The 18787-nt window shown below is 37.7% G+C and overlaps 2 protein-coding genes across 8 annotated transcripts in view; one reads left to right on the top strand and one right to left on the bottom strand.

The window, feature by feature from the left end:
• Nucleotides 1-6506, bottom strand: part of smim29 (small integral membrane protein 29) — a 16401-nt gene extending 9895 nt beyond the window's left edge. The window contains exons 1-4 of one of the 3 annotated variants that reach the window (XM_087306496.1): nucleotides 5887-6506; nucleotides 4613-4790; nucleotides 997-1178; nucleotides 96-121 (exon numbers count right to left, since the gene is read on the bottom strand). In XM_087306496.1, coding sequence (XP_087162622.1) covers nucleotides 96-121; nucleotides 997-1104 — 134 coding nt within the window. In that variant the 5' untranslated portion in view covers nucleotides 1105-1178; nucleotides 4613-4790; nucleotides 5887-6506. The remainder of the gene's footprint in view (nucleotides 1-95; nucleotides 122-996; nucleotides 1179-4612; nucleotides 4791-5886) is intronic. The other 2 variants (XM_087306495.1, XM_087306497.1) reach the window with 2 other exon arrangements.
• nudt3a (nudix (nucleoside diphosphate linked moiety X)-type motif 3a) lies at nucleotides 6244-18787 on the top strand. Of its 5 annotated transcripts, XR_015522735.1 has the most exons (8): nucleotides 6244-6509; nucleotides 8214-8324; nucleotides 11952-11996; nucleotides 13050-13134; nucleotides 13637-14530; nucleotides 14583-17665; nucleotides 17976-18069; nucleotides 18113-18787. XR_015522735.1 is itself a non-coding variant. In NM_001441866.1 (5 exons), exons 1-5 carry the CDS (start codon nucleotides 6411-6413, stop codon nucleotides 13807-13809), a joined length of 501 nt encoding a protein of 166 aa, NP_001428795.1. In that variant the 5' UTR covers nucleotides 6244-6410; the 3' UTR covers nucleotides 13810-18787. The 5 variants fall into 5 exon arrangements, 3 of the variants coding, with proteins under 3 accessions (NP_001428795.1, NP_001428796.1, NP_957439.3); XR_015522736.1 differs by lacking the exons at nucleotides 17976-18069; nucleotides 18113-18787 and having other exon boundaries at nucleotides 13637-14943; nucleotides 15133-15231; NM_001441866.1 differs by having other exon boundaries at nucleotides 8214-8312; nucleotides 13637-18787.

Raw genomic sequence — 18787 nt, 5'->3', positions numbered from 1 at the left:
GAACCCTGCGAAAAGCTTAATTATCCCCCAAATAATAATTACAATATTGTATCCAATGCATTTCTTTTAAACTGTACTGGCTTGTGTTTACGTACCTGCGTTTCCTCCTTATGTACATCACCTACAAAACAAAAGAGATCCATTAACATTGCATTGCAAAAAACATAGTAGACACATATAATCCTGCAACACCATTTAAAGCAGTGGTCTCAAACTCAAATTGGCGGGGGGTCATTTCAGTGACTTACAATTTATAGAAGGGCTGTTTTAACATTCAAGCACAAGAAAAATGGAAACCTGACATAATTGATGCATCTTAGGACAACAGACATGACGTTTATATTTCAAGCATTACCTGTCATCGCCTGTTACGCAAGTATGACATTTTGCTGCAATGTTTCAAAGAGACAGAAAGTAAATAAACGGCAGGCAGACTCAGGTAAAAGCACCTTAAGTCTGTGCGCATCTCAGTACTTTAAAAAAAAAAATTGTGACATTTTAGTGTTGAATATGGAAAAAAAAAACGAGAAGGATAGTGTGGACATGGAGTGTTTTTAGCCGAAGACGTTATTTGCAAACTTAGTGTAGATCTAGCCTTACTCATCCTCCACTTGATCCAAATCTGGGTTTTTTCTTCTGAAGAACGGAAAAGAATGTTGGAAATTGGTATAAGGAAGTCAATGTTTATTTATGAAGTGTGTTCAACAGGAGAAACAATCTCACATAGGCTTAAACCCACTTGAAACCGTGAATAAATGTGAGTGAAGTATCGCTTTAACACTGCCTATCCGTCTGCCTCAGCCATTAAAAACAGAAGAGACGCAGCTGACCAGCATTAGCGCACACATTGATGCATTCATCACAAAAGAAAGACCTTTTGTTTTTGTGGATGTTCAGCTTAATCAAATTACTCCATCATGCGCCTTCACATTCTCGCCCTCCACACACACACGCACACACACACACACACCCTGAGGAGCCAGTAGAGTGTCCTACCGCTGCGGCCACCATCCCGATGGCGGTGATGAGGAAGAAGGGCACGAGCACGTAGCCCACGGCCGCGTCTCCGTTGACGGAGTGAGGAGGCTGAGTGGTGCTGTTCATGCTAGGACGGCCTGTTTACTGCTCATCTCCCGCACTCATGTGACTCCCACATGCTCCCTCTGGCCCAACGAGGACTGTCAAATACAACACAAGACATTTATTTACAGATCAAGACACTGGAAGCAGCTGAGGAGCGATCATCACTTTATTTCACACTTATTTGTGCTCTGTTAACTTTTTTAAGCTTTATTTAATATTAAATATTTAAGCTTTGTTAACTTAGCTTTGTTAGCAAACTGGTGGATTTGATACCGATTTCCTTTTTTAAAAGCTCACTTTATTTTGTTTTACACGATTAAATCATTATGCGGTCTCAGAAATCTACCTGAAATCACTTCTGTGTCCAATCTTTCAGACACAGTTGTATTTTATTATTATTAATGCTTTTTTTTCACCACCATAGAGCTTTTACTGGGCAAAGGTTCGGCACTTAGGTGGTCAGTGGGCTAAACAAACCACCTGTCAAAACATTCTTCTCTCTATACACTTTATTAAACTCCATCTTACAAATGTTTTATGTTGCACTACTTCTCATTCACTTTAAAGGGCCATGAAACCCCCTCATTTCAGCAGGGTGTTTTCACACCTCTACTTTGGAAAAAGTCAGAAAAGTGGGCGTGTCCAGCTCTGTTTAGGGGGGAGTGTCGGAGGAAGAAAAGAGGCTTGGTGTAGGAGTGTCTATTTGGGCGTGCTGACTTTCAGAGTCAAAACACACACACACACACACACACACACACACACACACACACACACACACACACACACACACACACACACACACACACACACACACACACACACACACACACAGGAGAAAGTGACTGTGTTTACATGGACATCTGTAGTCGAATTATTTGCCAAATTATTAAATGGTGGACTTTAACTGCAGTTTGGCTCTTTCATTCAGGGAATTCATTCATGTCCCTCGCGACAAACGAGATATTTGATTCGAGGAACTGCTCTAAGCGTGTATTTTTCATGCAATGTTTGATACCGCACGGCAAATGAGAGAAAAAAAAACTCAGCATTTCCCGGAAACTTAGATGCACACGACAGGTAGCGTCAGAAAGCCGCGTGTGTTATTCCGGTCGCAAAATCCAACACGAGGTTAAAGTTTGGTTGTAACTGTAAGTGCTAACTTGTTTACACTCGGTGTAAAAGTTTGTTTGATACGAATAAAATACGAACTGAATAAACAAAGAGCACTGGTCGCTCACTTACCAAATCTGTAGAGACAGGACAATCACCAGCAACTAGAGCCGCGTCTTTATTAAGAGGAGACTAAAGCGAATCCGGATCTCAGCGTTTGCAGATGAGAACAGCTCTCAGGTAAACAATAATCCTCCTTAGACACGTAAGTTATTGTTGTCGAGCGTCGCGTACACTGTTAATCCACACGTGATCCAGCTGAGCTCTCACAGAGAGAAAATGAAAACAAAACTTAACTGCAGCAAACTATAAAAGCAACACTTCACGCTTGTTTTGACAACACAACGTGGCGTCTCTGTCGTCTAAACACTGTGACAGTAATGAATATTAATGAAGTTGCACAATAGAGCGTGCTGATTGGTTTGAACCAAGCTTTACTCATGCATTAATGCAGCACACTGTAAGACTTAATAAGACTATGTAATGGCCGTGACGCAGCTTCAAAAATTCGTTTCAAACCGGAAGTACGAATTTGCTTGAAATAACGCAAAAACAACCAATTTACACTTTTTAGTGAAATATAGGTGTCCTAATAGTGTTTTTAGCAGTGTGGGGCACATATACGACTGTCAACAGCTCAAAACATGTGTTTTGGTGTTTTGTGACCCTTTAAGGAGAACATGCAGTGCCCGTGTTGTATCATAATTTGACTCCCTGGACAAATCTCACTCCCCTTCGTGTGCAAGCACCTCACACAGCGGTTTATTAGAAACCTTTAATCAATCATTTCTTCCGCAATTGACAGCAAGAACGAACAAAAAAGCCTTGTCAAATTGACAAGCAGCACCTGAATGTGTTCAAAAGAATTAAAAACGCCAAAATGGGACGAATTTATAGCGCATTTTGAAAGTGAAACCACCTCATATATGGTATTTAAACGATTATTAAAACTATTTTAAAAAGTAAAATAAAAAAACTTGCATTTGTCTACCAAACATTTAGTTTTCTATTTTAATATCTCATTGTTAGCCCTCTTAACTAATAACACTATAAGAATGATGACAATAACAGGGAGGGAAACCCCTCTGTGTGAATTATATTTTGCTCAAAAACTGTTGAATAAAGTTTTAATAAAGGCTTTAACTATCAAGTGACCATTTATGGGAAATACCGGATATATATCGTATACTGTCATTCCTCCCAAAAATACAGAGATATGATTTTTTTGCCCATATCGCCCAGGCCTAATTAACATACACTACGGCCAATTTACCTATAGCACATGTGTTCGCATTTGTGGGGGAAACCAAAGCACCTAGAGGAAACCCACGCCAACACGGGGAGAACATGAAAACTCCACACAGAAATGCCAACTGCCCTAGTCGAGACTCGAACCAGCGACCTTCTTGCTGCGAGGCGACAGTGCTAACCACTGTGTCGGCCAAAATTAAGAATAGTAAAGTATTTATTACAGTTTAGAAATTCAATAAGGTGGCGTCATGGTGGCACAGTGGGTAGCACGATCGCCTCACGGCAAGTATGTCGTTGCTTTGAGACTCTGCCGGCTCAGTTGGTGTTTCTGTGTGGCGTTTGCATGTTCTCCCCGTGTTTGTGTGGGTTTCCCCTACAAGTCCAAAGACATGTGGTACAGGTGAATTGGGTAGGCTAAATTGTCCCTAGTGTATGTGTTAATGAGAGTGTATGGGTGTTTCACAGTGATGGGTTGCAGCTAGAAGGGCATCCACTGCGTAAAACATATGCTGGATAAGTTGTCGGTTCATTCCGCTGTGGCGACCCTAGATTAATAAGGGGACTAAGCCACAAAGAAAATGAATGAATGAAAATTAATAAGTTACTAATACTGTATGCAGAATTAAATAGTGTTGGTGTATAGTTCAAAGACACTACAGTAAAGTACTAGTAAGTTTTCATGTGAGTAGCTTCGAAGGACGTATAATATTCTTTAACAGACCATGTAAAAAACATAGTAAATGCTAGTTATAATGATAATACCGGTGTAAACATTAAACAAGCTTGAATGGTGTTACATTTCTAAATAAAGCAACAATGCAGAACGCTAGCCAATAGTCTTTAAATAGCGAACAAGCTGCGAAAAACACAACTGATCTCTTTAACAGAATAATACACCACAACATTTGGTTATAACACAAACCGTCCAGCAGAGGAGTGCCTCAGTGACCGTTTTATAACGCAGCGTCTGACGCATTCAGTGACATTATTGTCTACAGTTTGTTTACATTGCGCTAATTGCTTTACTAAGCTAATCATCGCTTATAGCGTGAATGTTCTGATATTATAAGCCCTAATAAATCTGTAGTGTGTGTGTCTGCTGACTCACGTGAAAGCATCATGATGACCAGTCAAACTTGACCATCGAGGCGATGAAGTAAACGCAGCGGATTCACTCAGGCTCAGTCTCTGATCTACAAGCCCACTCCAAATCCAGTTATTGTAACGCAAGTCATGAGTTCGCTTCACATGAAAGCTCTGCTGTCAGTGTTTACGGAAAGAAAGTCCTGCAATGAAAGGGAAACGATGGTGATGACGACGATAAAGGAGGAGTTACGCTACTCTGCATGACCGCTGCTGACCGTAAGAGGGCGCTACTGCACAAACACATACTGATCACATCACACCATTAAAGTGATTAGTTCCCGAACTCGAGTGATTCCTAACTCTTATGGAGTCTATTTTTGTCTGTTAAACACTAAAGAAGATATTTTGAAGGAAGATGGAAAACTGAAACCATTGACTTCTGTATAGGGTTTTCACTTAAAGTCAAATTTCACATTTTTTGTTTTGATTTTGCATGATTCTATGGAAACATTAGATCAGGGGTCACCAAACTTGTTCCTGGAGGGCCGGAGTCCAGCAGATTTTAGCTCCAACCCTAATTAAACACACATGATCAAGCTAATCAAGGTCTTACTAGGTATACTTGAAACACCCAAGCAGGTGTGTTGAGGAAGTTGGAGCTAAACCCTGAAGGGACACCGGCCCTCCAGGACTGAGATTGGTGACCCCTGCATTAGATAATTTACCTCAGATGTTGCTGTTTGCTTGCTGTTAAGTGCTCCCTCTAAACGTAACTATGTTGACTGTGGGATTACCCAATTAAATTGCATAGGTTTGTTGTATAAAGACTAAAATGATAAATAATTATTTTATGCAAGTCTAAAATTTTAAATATAAAGTATAAGTCAAGTCAAAATATATTTTAATCACATTTTCATTGCATAGTTGTTCCCATGTAACTAATTTAATTTGTTTGTGAAAATCTTTCCAATTTTTCGAATGTATATTACTTAAAACTATGCTGTAATATAACAATTTTGTGTGATAATTAATTTATAATCAATATACTATTTACATGTGAAATTATTTACTGATGTATTTATTATTATTATTATTATATTATTATTATTATTATTATTATTATTATTATTATTATTATAAATTGATATAAGGTCTGGAGCAATACGCTGTAAAGCATTCTGCAATTAACTGAATTATAAATCAATAAGCAAATTCCTTGAATACAGATATAATACAGATGAACACTTGCAATCCTATTTAACATCATAAACAAATAAATAAAAATAAGATGCAGACCTTTCATAACAAATATCTGATAAATAATTAACCACCACGCCTTCCAGTGCCAGCCAATCTGTTATCTTGAATTTCTGTCCATGTAAAGTGATTGACAGGAATCCTGCGTACTCTGATTTGCTAAAAAAAGAGCGGGTCCCGCCCCTTATTAGTTTGATTTAGTGATTTTACAATGATGGAAGATTTCGGTGATGTCAGGGTATAAATTATATGCAGTGTGTAAGTCTAGGGCCTTTAATAACCAATACTTCAATGAACTAATAAAAAAAGAAGACAAATAACGTTACGTGACTTGCTTAGTTCCTCCTCTCTTCTACGTAACGACCTATTCACAAAAAAGGAACCGCGCTCGCCGCTATGCAATTTGCGCAGCGCTTAGAGTAATGGCGTCTGTTCGACACTAGCTCACAAAATGAAGCGACGGAGGGTTTATTTATGCTAGCGGAGGGCCTGTAGAAGGGTTTCTGGGTGCGGCGAGAGGAGAAGACTTGACCGGAGTTGAGGACTTTCATCTGTTGAGCGCGATGATCAAGCTGAAGTCCAACCAGACTCGCACGTATGACAGAGACGGTTATAAGAAGCGCGCGGCCTGTCTGTGCTTCAGGAGCGAGCGCGAGGAGGAGGTGACGCCATCAATCACTGCTGCCTTTATTTACCTCACCAACACACTCACTCTAAATATAGCCGCAAACACTTTTACTAATGTGTAGGGTTATGCGTGTGTGTAGGGGTTTGTGCTGTTGAAACGCCGTTAATCGATATCTGCTTTATTTTCAATATAAGTTAGTATGGTCAGTCTTTTATTAAAACTTCCCATGTTAAAGTGTTAACTTCCGTCGGTGTTACAGCTCAGTGTATTTTGATATAATCTTTAAATAGTTATTTACAAAAGGGGGTCCTATCCTGAATTTCGGACAGTTTACATATTGTAGTGCTGTAGGTTATTTTTATTTCAGTTACTATATCAAACTTCTTTGGTAACGTTACATGATGATACCTTCAACGTTACGTTACCTTGTGTAACGTTACCATGGTACCAGTGCTATTTTTTGTAATACAAAATAATTGCAATGACGGCTTGTCATATTGATTATCCTCTTTAAAAGACTATTTCTGTCTAAAATTCTAAATAGATGTAAAGTTGGTTTTATATTCATTCATTCAGACTTGACAAGCAGAATTTTAAAAAATTAATACAGATTAATTATAATGACGTACTGTTGAGCAAAATGACAACTTGTGACATATTGTTTATCATGCAAGATTAACTTCAGAACAACATTAGCAACATTTAATTGACTGTAAAAATGTTGTACTTTGTTAGTCATTGGCTGCTAATAGGATTTCCCTATTGAGAATTTGCAAATAATACTTTTCATATTAAAACTTTACCTCAGTTTTGTGTGTGTAGGGGATTGGGCTGTTGAAATGCTCTTAATTGATGTCTTAAGGTCTCATATCAATAGCCTTTGGTAACGTTACATGATGAATACCAGTGGTACCTTCAACATTACCAGCATCTGCCATGATACCACCACAGTTTTATTTTGTAATGCAAAATAATAATAACGGCTTGTCATAATGATTAGCCTTTTATAATGATTTTTTTAAGTCTAAAACCAGAATTGAGGTGAAGTCAGTTTTATGTTCGCCCATTCAGACTTAATAAAATAGTGAATAAGAATTTTAAAAAGAATAATACAAAATAATTATAATGATGTACTGTTATGAGCGAAATGTGCCAACTTGTGACACAGTCCTTACCGTATATTATTTACCACCATCCTGAGGACAGTTTCTTTTGAAAGTCATTGAGTTACTCCACCCAAAAAAGTAACCACTTGTGCTAATCCTTTTCTGAAATTATATTAAGACATTGAAAGTCCAAATGTACAAATACAAAACCAACTTTACATCAATAAAACCACACCACAGCTACAGTACCCTCTAATACTAGTATATAAGTGAACGTCTTGGTGATTATGAAACTATTCTTTCTTTGCTGTATTCCAATTCTTTGGAATTCAACCACACCCAAAAGATGTGACTATTTATAGGTCTTAACATGCATATAATTTGAAAGTTCATACTAACATTAGGGTTTGTGTTTGCATATAATAGTGATTTAAATAAATGTGCTACATTATTTACAAGACTCAATATTTTTGTCTTGTTTTGCAGCATACCTCAGAGCTCATGTATGTTGTGGTTATTAGCAGCTCAGTGAAGTGTGTGTGTGTGTGTGTGTGTGTGTGTGTGTGTGTGTGTGTGTGTGTGTGTGTGTGTGTGTGTGTGTGTGTGTGTGTGTGTGTGTTTATGTGTGTCAGGTGTTGTTGGTGAGCAGCAGCAGTCACCCTGACAGATGGATCGTTCCTGGTGGAGGGATGGAGCCTGAGGAGGAGCCCAGTGTCGCTGCCGCCAGGGAGGTGTGTGAGGAGGTATGCTGTACTAAAAACAGACACACACACATTATGTGCAGAAGTAAACATTTGAAGATGCTCCTGTTTTCTGCTGGATTAACTAAAGTTTAATAATTCACTAATTCAAAAACAGATGAATTTGGTAATTAAACAGCACATTAGTAATGCCCCCGATCTTGATTCCTATTGGTGGATGCCAGTTGCCAGTTTTTATTTACAAGCAAATTTAGCATTTTCAATACTGATTGGCAATAATATATAAGAAAGATATTAATTAAAATAATTAGTAAATTAATGAAAATATTAGTAAATTAAAGGGATAGTTCGGTAAAAAAATTTAATTCCAAATTATTGGAGCGACTGCATAAAATTAATGTTTTCACTGCAAAATGTTCACCGCACATGCAGATTTAGGAGACATTCACGCAGAACGCATCTTGGCACCTGAGACGTTAAACGTCGCGCTCGGGTATAGTTTAAAACAGTTGTCATGTCAACTTGCTGCAGTAAACAAAGCGTGCAATGCTTTCCCCGCATTCAAGCTCTTCTGATTGGCCCACTGCTCTAGAACTAAATGCGAATTGATTGATTAATATCAGCTGTCAATCACTCAGTCGATGCCTTTCTTTACATGACAGGGAGAGCTACAACAGCGGACATGTAAAGCGCTGAAGATGAGAGAATGAAAACAACACTGACAGATTTAATTTTAGAAAACATATACGTTTCAAATAATGACACATCTGATTATGATCATGTGGTGAATGTCAATCCAGCATTTACACTTTTTGACGAGTGGATAAAAGACTTCCAGTGTTTAAAGTCCGCTATGAAAATGACTAAAGCATTCACAATAAAGCTGGTGTGATGGAGTTTGCAGGTAACAGCGTTTGCCAAATTACACATTTTATGCGCGAGAGGTTCTGTTCAATCCTTCATTTAATCGTCAGGATGCTGGCAGCAGGTGGCAGCTGTATGTAAAACGTAATACCACGTACACCATCGCAAAAGGGCTTGCATTTACTAGGATGAAAGTAATATTGCAGCTCATGAAAAAAATTATATAGCTATTAAGATGACGTATGCAAATAATAAGCTGTTATGTCAGTATTAACTGTGCAATATCAGACAGCACCCGTGAGAACAGCAAAGTTATTATTGTTCCCTAAGGGTGCTTCCACACCTACACTTTTGTTTGGGAACCTGTCTCGTTTGCACAGTTAGCACGGTTCGTTTGGCATATGTGAAACCACCAATCGCTCTCGAGTCCGCGCCAAATCAATCGCTCCGGGATCGCTTGAATGAGGTGGTCTCGGCTTGATTGAAACGAACTCTGGAGTAGATCGACTGCAGTGAGAAAGCGTTCCGAGCGCGGTTATATCACTGTGTTTTATGGATATGTAATAGGCATACGGCTATATGAAGAGAGAATTATGAGTAGGGCGGGAAGTTTCGCGAGTCTCCGGATGCCCACAAACGAGTGATAATCTCCCGGTTATCTCGCGTCTCCCTCCCGGTCCTCCAATAGGCATCGTCGCGCACCCTTCTCACCCCTCCCCACCGCGTCTCTCCTCACTCTTCAGACACGTCGCGCGCACCTTGTCAAACACCACCAAACCACCATCTCTCCTGACAGCTGAGCAGGACTCTGCAAAAAAAAACCCTGACACTCTGACCAATGTGAGGAGAGTTTACTCGCACGTGACTTGTTTTAGCTCTTTTGGTCCGATTAGAAACTTTGCTGTGTGAAAACGAACCGCTGCAAGAGCAACAATGTAACATTTGTAATCTCTGTTTCGGAACAACTGAATTGATTCACAGGTGTGAAAGCACCCTAAGTTTTATTTATGTAAAGCAGTGCATGCAGGGCTGGTGTACGCATGCAGATGTCGTTTTGTTTGTTCGTTAGATTGTTTAGTGTTGATTTCAAATGCAGTAAATCAGTTAATATAACATTAAAACTTGTAGTAGCGCTGCTTATAATTGGTGGGTGCGAATAAATTTTTGCTGGTGCTCCTAACTTTCTAAAGTTGGGGGCACCAGTGCTACCAAGCAAAAAGGTTAATTTCGAGCCCTGCAACTGTTAAACTCTATGGCTACAGGAGGCTTTGTGTAATGTGGTTTTTACTTTGTCATGATTGGTCAAACAAATGTGAGGATTTCACTTACTGGTTAAAGCCGCAGAGGTCAATAATCTTAGCTTGACCAGTGTTTTCTGTTTTGTGTTGCTGCTGGAGTGCTGCGCCTACAGGACAGATCTCATCAACTCACAGCCTTTGGGCCAAATCCGTTGTGTTCGTTTTATATGGCCTTCAGTTTAGATGATTTAAGAGCGCTCACTGCACCAAAGCCAGAGGCAAAGTCAGCATTCAGCCTTAGCGAAAGTGAATAACACACACAGGAGAAAGATTTTCCACTTTTTTACTCAGTTAGTGTGGAGATCATTTCTACAGAAAACTCTGCATTTGCATTGTTTTCTGGAAGGTACCTAAAGGCTTGTACACACCGGGATGCTTTTCGTTTGTGTTTATCGTCAGCGTTTTTTTTCTGAGACATTTTTCCAGATTCAAAACCAAGCGATATTTACTGCCGTCAAACAGAGTATGGAAAATCACTCCTTGATGTTAGATGGCGCTACACAACTTAAGCTTCTGTCACCCGCTTGTAACACAGACCAAGAAGACAGAAAGTTGACACGCTTGTTGTAATGGATGGTTCAAGTTGCAGCTCCAGCGATGAAGAAATGATTATTGTTCACCAGTGCAATAAGCAGCTCCACGTTCATGTCGCCTCTTGGCATCTTCTTCATCATTCATTCATTCATTCATTTTCTTGTCGGCTTAGTCCCTTTATTAATCTGGGGTCGCCACAGAGGAATGAACCGCCAACTTATCCAGCACATTTTTACGCAGTGGATGTCCTTCCAGCCACAACCCATCTCTGAAATACAAACACACACACAACACGGACAATTTAGCTTACCCAATTCACCTGTACCGCATGTCTTTGGACTGTGGGGGAAACCGGAGCACCCGCGAACGCAGGGAGAACATGCAAAAACTCCACACAGAAAGGCCAACTGAGCTGAGGTTCGACCCAGCGACTTTCTTGCTGTGAGGCGACAACATACTGCACCACTGTGTCGCCATCTTCTTCAATGTGCGCTTACATTGATAGTTTTGCACTTGAGCGCCTCCTAGTGCTGTTTACTGTAACTTCAGCAGCTCTGTGCACATGAAAAAAGTGCCAATCTGATTGGTGGAGAAGGTTTTGATGTGGCGCGTCAAAACAAAAAAAACAAGCATGAGGCGTTTCTTTAAAAAGGAAGCTTTTACGCCTGCCGTTTTGTGCGTTGGTGTGCAAGATCACATTGACGCCCTTTATTTAGTCACGATGCTTTAAAGGTCGACGGAAAACGCGTGCTAGAAGCATCCCGGTTTGCACGGGCCTTAAGGCTATCCTAATCTCTCTTTCTCTCTCTTCTCTAGTCCACAGGTTTCTATGTCTATCATGAACCCAATCAATATTTTCCAAAGGCCTGACAAATGCTGAAATGAGACATTTCATGATGCTTTAAAATGCTGCTAGACTGCATTTAAAAATGTCCTGAATTGAGTGTTTCACAGTTTTTTTTTATTCCCACAGGCAGGAGTCAAAGGTACATTAGGAAGATTGGTAGGTGTTTTTGAGGTGAGTGTTTTCTGAAACACAAACAAAAAAAATATTACAACAGTGTCTAATTGAAGAAACTATCTGGGTTTTCACGGGTCAAGAATTTTCTGGAATGTCAAATAAAATAAAACAAAAAGAAAAAAAAGATATAAACGTCGTCTTTAGTTGAACTGTAGTTTTTGTTCACTTTCAGCTTTCATTTTACTAAACATTCTGTCATGTTTTTCCTTTTTTGTGCCAAATTAAACTAACAAAACTTTAGTGAAAATTAACAAATGTATTTTAATAAATAAGAAAAACACAAAAAACTAAATTGAAAAATAGAAACATCATCATCAGTTGAACTGTGTTTTTATTAACTTTACTTTCAGCTTTCAGCCAGTGTTTTTGTTTTCGCTTACCAAGATTTTGTTTGCGATTTGCAACTTATTGAATCTCTCGAGGGGGCGGGCTTAACAACAGTCTTCTCTGATTGGCTAGTGAGTTTTTAATGGCCAGCAAAAATGCTGTTTATTTGAAGACCATGTTTCTTTTTTGCCATTTAGATTTTTTGTTTGTTTGTTTGTTTTTGGAGTTTTTCCTTATTTATCAATGCATATTTTTTTGTTTTCACAAAAGTTTTATAATTTATTTTTCATTATTTATTTATTATTAATCTAATTGCATACCACTCAGTCCAGACTCCAAACTTTGAAAGTCAGTGAATTTTTACAAATATTTTCATCCAAGTTATGCAATATCAGGGATTTTTGTTTGTTGCTTTAAAATGTAGTTTCCATTTCTGGATAAATATATTTTTGTACTTTTTTTCTGTTTAATCTGTTGTTAATGGTTAGGCTATTTTTTCACTCCATTTTATTCCTTTTATAGACTTGCAATCACCAGATAACACTTTTATTTTCTTCTTACAGACAACATTTTTAGTCAGTGAAAGTCAGGGAATTTTGCAGATAATTATTACTATTGTTTTTTTAAACTTCTGAATATTATTGGAGAGATATAACTGTTGCAGTTATTACTTGTGATGCACTGTTTTCCACGAGTCTGAAATGAACTGTTTCTCCATCACAGAACAGAGACAGAAAGCACAGGACGTATGTTTATGTTCTCATCGTGACCGAGGTTTTGGAGGACTGGGAGGACTCAGTAAATATCGGTAAGAATATGGTTAAAAACTTGAGTTACACTGCATTTTCTAAATCAGCATACGTATGAGGGAGATTCTTTGCACTTACATTTTTGAGTCTCTAAGACAGGGGTGGCCAACTCTCTTCCTGGAGAGCCACCTTCCTGCAGATTTCAGTTGCTACCCATATCAAACACACCTGAACCAATTAATTAGGACCTGAACACCACGTGATAATTACAGGCAGGTGTGTTTGATATGGGTAGCAACTGAAGTCTGCAGGAAGGTGGCTCTCCAGGAACAGGATTGGCCACCCCAGCTCTAAGATCTTTTCAAAAACAAATACGTTAATGAAATAGTTTTAAATAATAACCCACATTACATTAAGAAATATCTAAAAGCAATCTTTGTATGTGTGTTTAGGGACTTTTTTGGTAAAAGATTCACACATTGAGCTTCGGTCATCATGAAAATGAAGTGATATATTGTGCCGCAGTAATGCAGTCATGCTTCGGTATTGTTGTGTCCACAGGTAGGAAGAGGGAGTGGTTTAAGACTGAAGACGCTCGGCGTGTGCTGCAGTGTCACAAACCTGTGCAGGCGTCGTACTTCGAAGCCCTTCAACAGGACTGCATGACCAGCAACGGCACATCACTGGTGGCCACATATAACATTAACCAAAACTCTCTGTCCAGCATCAGATAACTGTAGCTGGGCCTCGATTTTTTTCTACCGTTTCCCACTCAACTCAGCTCTACAGCAACTACTGTCTTTGTTTGTATTTAAAAAAAAAACAAATTAATCAGTTACTCTTGGATCGCCTTACCTGCCTTTTATTGTTCAGATAGAGTCCATAGAGCATTTTGCGAACAATTGTTTGTTTCTTCTTGTTTTAATGAATCCTTGCATGAAATCCTAATGACCGAATGCACAATAAGTAGTGTTTAAGGAGAATTGTGATGTTGTGCTAACGTTTGGCCTTTTCTCTCTGCAGTGTTTGCGTTTATGATTGTGCCGTTTTCTAGAGGTGGAGTTTTTGCATGAGCACGTCGCGTATCAATGAGCTTACAAATGCAGCAAGTCTTTGGTTTACAGGATCTAAACTAAACCGAGGGTAGATGTTTTTGATGGATGGGGCCATTCGACTGTTTTTGCCTTTGTTTAGTGTGTTTCGTACATGCTGGTGTGGCATGATAATAGTCTTAGTTGTCTAAATAGATGCACAGAACAGAGATGGTGTCTTAAGGGGTTGACGTTGCAGTCTTAATGCCAATTTTACATTTACTCATGTTGGAAACTCACAAACGCAGCTGCACTCTGATTAGGCGCATTTGCAGGATGGGGTGGTGTTGATGGGGTTCAGTGCATTGTAAAAAAGCGATTAGTTGACTACCTAAAAAAAGTGAGTAAACTTGTTGCTTTTAAAGTGATTAGTCGACTCTTTTAAAGTAAAATGAGTAAACATGTTACTTTTAAAGCCATTAGTTGACATTTCTTAAAGTGATCCCGTTGACGATTACTTGACTTTTAAAGTGAGTGAGCTTTTAAAGCGATTAGTTGAATTTACTTTAAAAAGGGGCTGAACTTGTTGCTTTAATGTGATTAGTTGACATTAAAAGTTAGTAAACTCGTTGGTTTTAAAGCGATTAGTTGACTTTACCTTTTAAAAGGGGGGTAAACTTGCTGCTTTAATGCGATTAGTTGACTTTTAAAGTTGGTAAACTTGTTGCTTTTAAAGCGATTAGTTGACTTTACTTTTTAAAAGGGGGTAAACTTGTTGCTTTGATGCTATTTAATTGACTTATAAAGTTGGTAAACTCGTTGGTTTTAAAGCGATTAGCTGACTTTACTTTCAAAAGGGGGTAAACTTGTTGTTTTAATGCGATTAGTTGACTTTTAAAGTTGGTAAACTTGTTGCTTTTAAAGCGATTAGTTGACTTTTCCTTTTAAAAGGGGGTAAACTTGTTGCTTTGATGTGATTTAATTGACTTATAAAGTTGGTAAACTCGTTGGTTTTAAAGCGATTAGCTGACTTTACTTTTAAAAGGGGGTAAACTTGTTGCTTTAATGCGATTAGTTGACTTTTAAAGTTGGTAAACTTGTTGCTTTTAAAGGGGTGGTCCACTATGATATCATATTTTAAACTTTAGTTGATGTGTAATGTAGCTGTGTGAACATAAACAACATCTCTGAATGTAAAAAGTTCTAAGTTTAATGCAAAGGGAGACCTTGGTTTATACAGAGTTAGCTTAGCAAAGCCTACATTGAATGAATTTTGGATACTACAAAAAATACTTCTGCCCCCTATGAGATCACAAAGGTTTGTTTACTGCACATACAAACTGCGCAGCTACGGGCCGTGGCCAGAGGCGCTGTAACAATACAGCAGAGATGAAGCTATAAATGCATCAAACATGGCTGTTTCCACAGAGCTTCGTCTGTTTCTGAATTTGGGCTTCCAAATGACACGACACAAAGACAGAAGTGCTTACTGTTCAATATTAAATATCTTCCAGAGAATTATAAAATACACAGCAAGCATGATCTGACAAAACAGCTCTAGAATCTCTCCTAGTTCAGTGCTGGATTCGGCTAAAATCTCCTCAAAGCAGAAGCTGTGAGCTACAACCTGTAAGTGTTTTTATTTGTTAAAATTGATCATGACATGTACAGTGTCTAGCATTAACGGTATGCTGTAGCAACGATGTAAACAATGAGGAATGCTGCTTTGCGGGCAAACAATTTAGCTAAAAAATCATATTTATCAGTCAAACTGCTGTAAACACACACACACACATTACACCAGCACGTTCGTGTCTCTTATGTGTGTGCGCGACTTTGCATTGATTGTCTTGTGTGCTTTACGGGTGTGATGTGGAGCCGATCTGCGAATGGCAGCACATTATGACGATGACCAATAAGAGTCACTTAAGGGTGGGCCTTTCAGAGGAACTAGGAAATATGACAGTCGTTTTCATGTTAGCTGAGTAGCTGTGTATAATCAAAGTGAGATATATGAAAAAATAACGCGATTTCCTTCAAGTGAAACATGAGCATATATTGCTTTGCATTTTATAAACACAACCAAGCCTTAAAATTACATTCTGGACCACCCCTTTAAAGCGATTAATTGGCTTTAAAAGTGAGTAAACTTTTCTTGTGAAAGGATTAGTTGATTTAAAAGCGATTTCTTGACAGCATAAAAAGTGAGTAAACCAGTTACTTTTAAACTGATTAATTGACTTTTTTTTTAAAGTGAGTACTCCCGTTTGCGATTACTTGACTTCAAAAATTAGTAAACTCATTGTTTCTAAAGCGATTGGTTGACTTTACTTTAAAATGATAGTAAACCCATCGCTTTTAAAGCAATTAGTTGACTTTAAAAGTGAGTAAACTCTTTCCTTTTGAAAGGTTTAGTTGACTTAAGTTTGTAAAGTCGTTGCTTTTGATTTGTTTAGTTGACAGCAAAAAAAAAAAAAAGTAAACGCTTCCCTTTTAAAGTGATAAGTTGACTTACCTTAAAGTGAGTAATTCCAATGGCAATGACTTGACTTTAGAAAGTTATTAAATTCATTGCTTTTAAAGCGATCAGTTGACTTGGCTTTAAAAAGCAAGTAAACCTGTTGCTTTTAAAGTGACTAATTGACTTTAAAGCTGAGTAAACTCTTTGTTTCTTTCTGAAACAACTAGTTGACCTAACTTGAAGTGAATAAACTCACTGCGTTTAAAGTAGGTCTGTTGCTTTGAAAGCGAATAATTTACTTAATTTTAAAAAGTGAGTAAACTCTTTTCTTTTAAAGTCATTAGTTGACTTGGCTTTAAAAAGTGAGTAAACCTGTTGCTTTTAAAGTGACTAATTGACTTTACCTAAAGTGATTAGTTGGCTTTAAATGTGAGTAAACTTTTGTTGAGATGATTAGTTGAGATTACTTTAAAAAAGTCAATAAACTCGCTGCATTTGAAACGATTAGTTGACTTAAAAAAAATGTAATAAACATTTTGCTTTGAAAGTGATTAGTTGACTTTAAAATTGAGTAATTGTTTTGAAACGATTATTTGACATTTACCCTTAAAAACCCAATTGAACTTGCTGTGTTTAGAGCGATTAGTTGACTTAAAATGAGTGTTGCTGTTAAAGCGATTAGTTGACTTGGCTTAAAAAGTGAGTGAACGTTATGCTTTTAAAGTGATTAGTTTAAATTGAGCCTTACTTTAAATTGAGTAATCACAATGGCAATTACTTGACTTTAAAAAGTTAGTAAAGTCATTGCTTTTAAAGCAATTTGTTGACGTTACCTAAAGTGATTAGCTGACTTCAAAGGTGAGTAAACTCTTTCCTTTTGAAATGATTAGTTGACATTACTTTAAAATGTGAATAAACTTGCTGCATTTGAAGCAATTAATTTACTTAAAAAGGAAATCAATTATTCACTTTTAAAGTGATTAAACTCGCTCTGTTTAAAGTGATTAGTTGACTTAAAGTGAGTAAACCTGTTACTTTTAAAGCGATTAGTTGACTTAGCTTGAAAAGTGAGCGAACACTTTGTTTTTTAGGTGATTAGTTGACTTTAAAAGTGAGTAAACCTGTTGCTTTTAAATTGATTAATTGACTTGGCTTAAAGTTAGTCTCTTGCTTTTAAAGCGATTAGTTGATTTAACTTTTTATATTGAGTAAATTTATTGCTTTAAAATCAATTAGTGTACTTAACGTTAAGTCAACAGGTTCACTCCTTTTTAAAGTTAAGTACACTAATTGATTTAAATGCAGTGGATTTACTCTCTATAAAAAGTTAAGTCAACTAATCGCTTTAAAATCAACAGGATTGCTCACCTTTTTTTAAGCCAAGTCAATTATTCTTATTTGAGAGCAGCAAGTTTACTCACTTTAAATCAACTAATCGTGATAATCGGAATGGGTTTACTCACTTTTAATGCCAAGTTAACTAATCACTTCAAAAGCAACGGGTTTACTAACTTTAAGCTCATTTACTTAATGTTAAGTCAACAGGTTCACTCTCTTTTAAAGTTAAGTAAATGAACTATGCGCATGATTATACCTTTTATAACAAGTTTACTCACTTTTTTAAGTAAAGTCAACTTTTTGCTTTTTTAAAAGTAAAGTGACTGATGGCTTTCTACAGTGTGTTGGTTTTTAGTAGTTCTCCACTTCACCATTAGATGTGATTTTATGAGTTTGAGGTATCTTCATGGTCTATATTGTGATGGTTTTTATTTGCTCTTAATGTCCTTTTCATATCAATCTAAAGTGGTTTAACACGATGTGGGGCAATCAGTCTGCTGATCGCACTGGTTTTGTTGTGAAATGAGCCTGTTTCGAACATCAGTGTGATAACTCTTGTATTTAGTGGTCTTCCAGTAGCAGTTCATCTCAGATTCTGCCTCACTCCTGCGTTTCGGAGGGTTTTCACCAGTATTCACAGCACAACATCAGCTACTTACAAAATGTCTTCGCTGATTCAAATTTAGCTGTGGTAGTTTCAGTTTATTGTCTGTCAATTGTAAATTATAACCATAGATTGTGTGTGTGTGTGTGTGTGTATAAAGTGTGCGTATGTGGGTGTGTATGTTTTCGGTAACGTGGATAGTCAAAAGACTCGATGCCAAGGTTTGCTATTTGCCTAATAAATTGCCTCTCATGTAAGGGGACTGACTTCGATTGAAA

Source organism: Danio rerio, chromosome 23 (assembly GCF_052040795.2).
Source record: "Danio rerio strain M-AB ecotype USA chromosome 23, GRCz13ab, whole genome shotgun sequence".
NCBI classification, from domain to species: Eukaryota; Metazoa; Chordata; class Actinopteri; order Cypriniformes; family Danionidae; genus Danio; species Danio rerio.
Note: the sequence above shows the minus strand (reverse complement) of the source record. Positions and strands in the feature narration are given on the sequence as shown.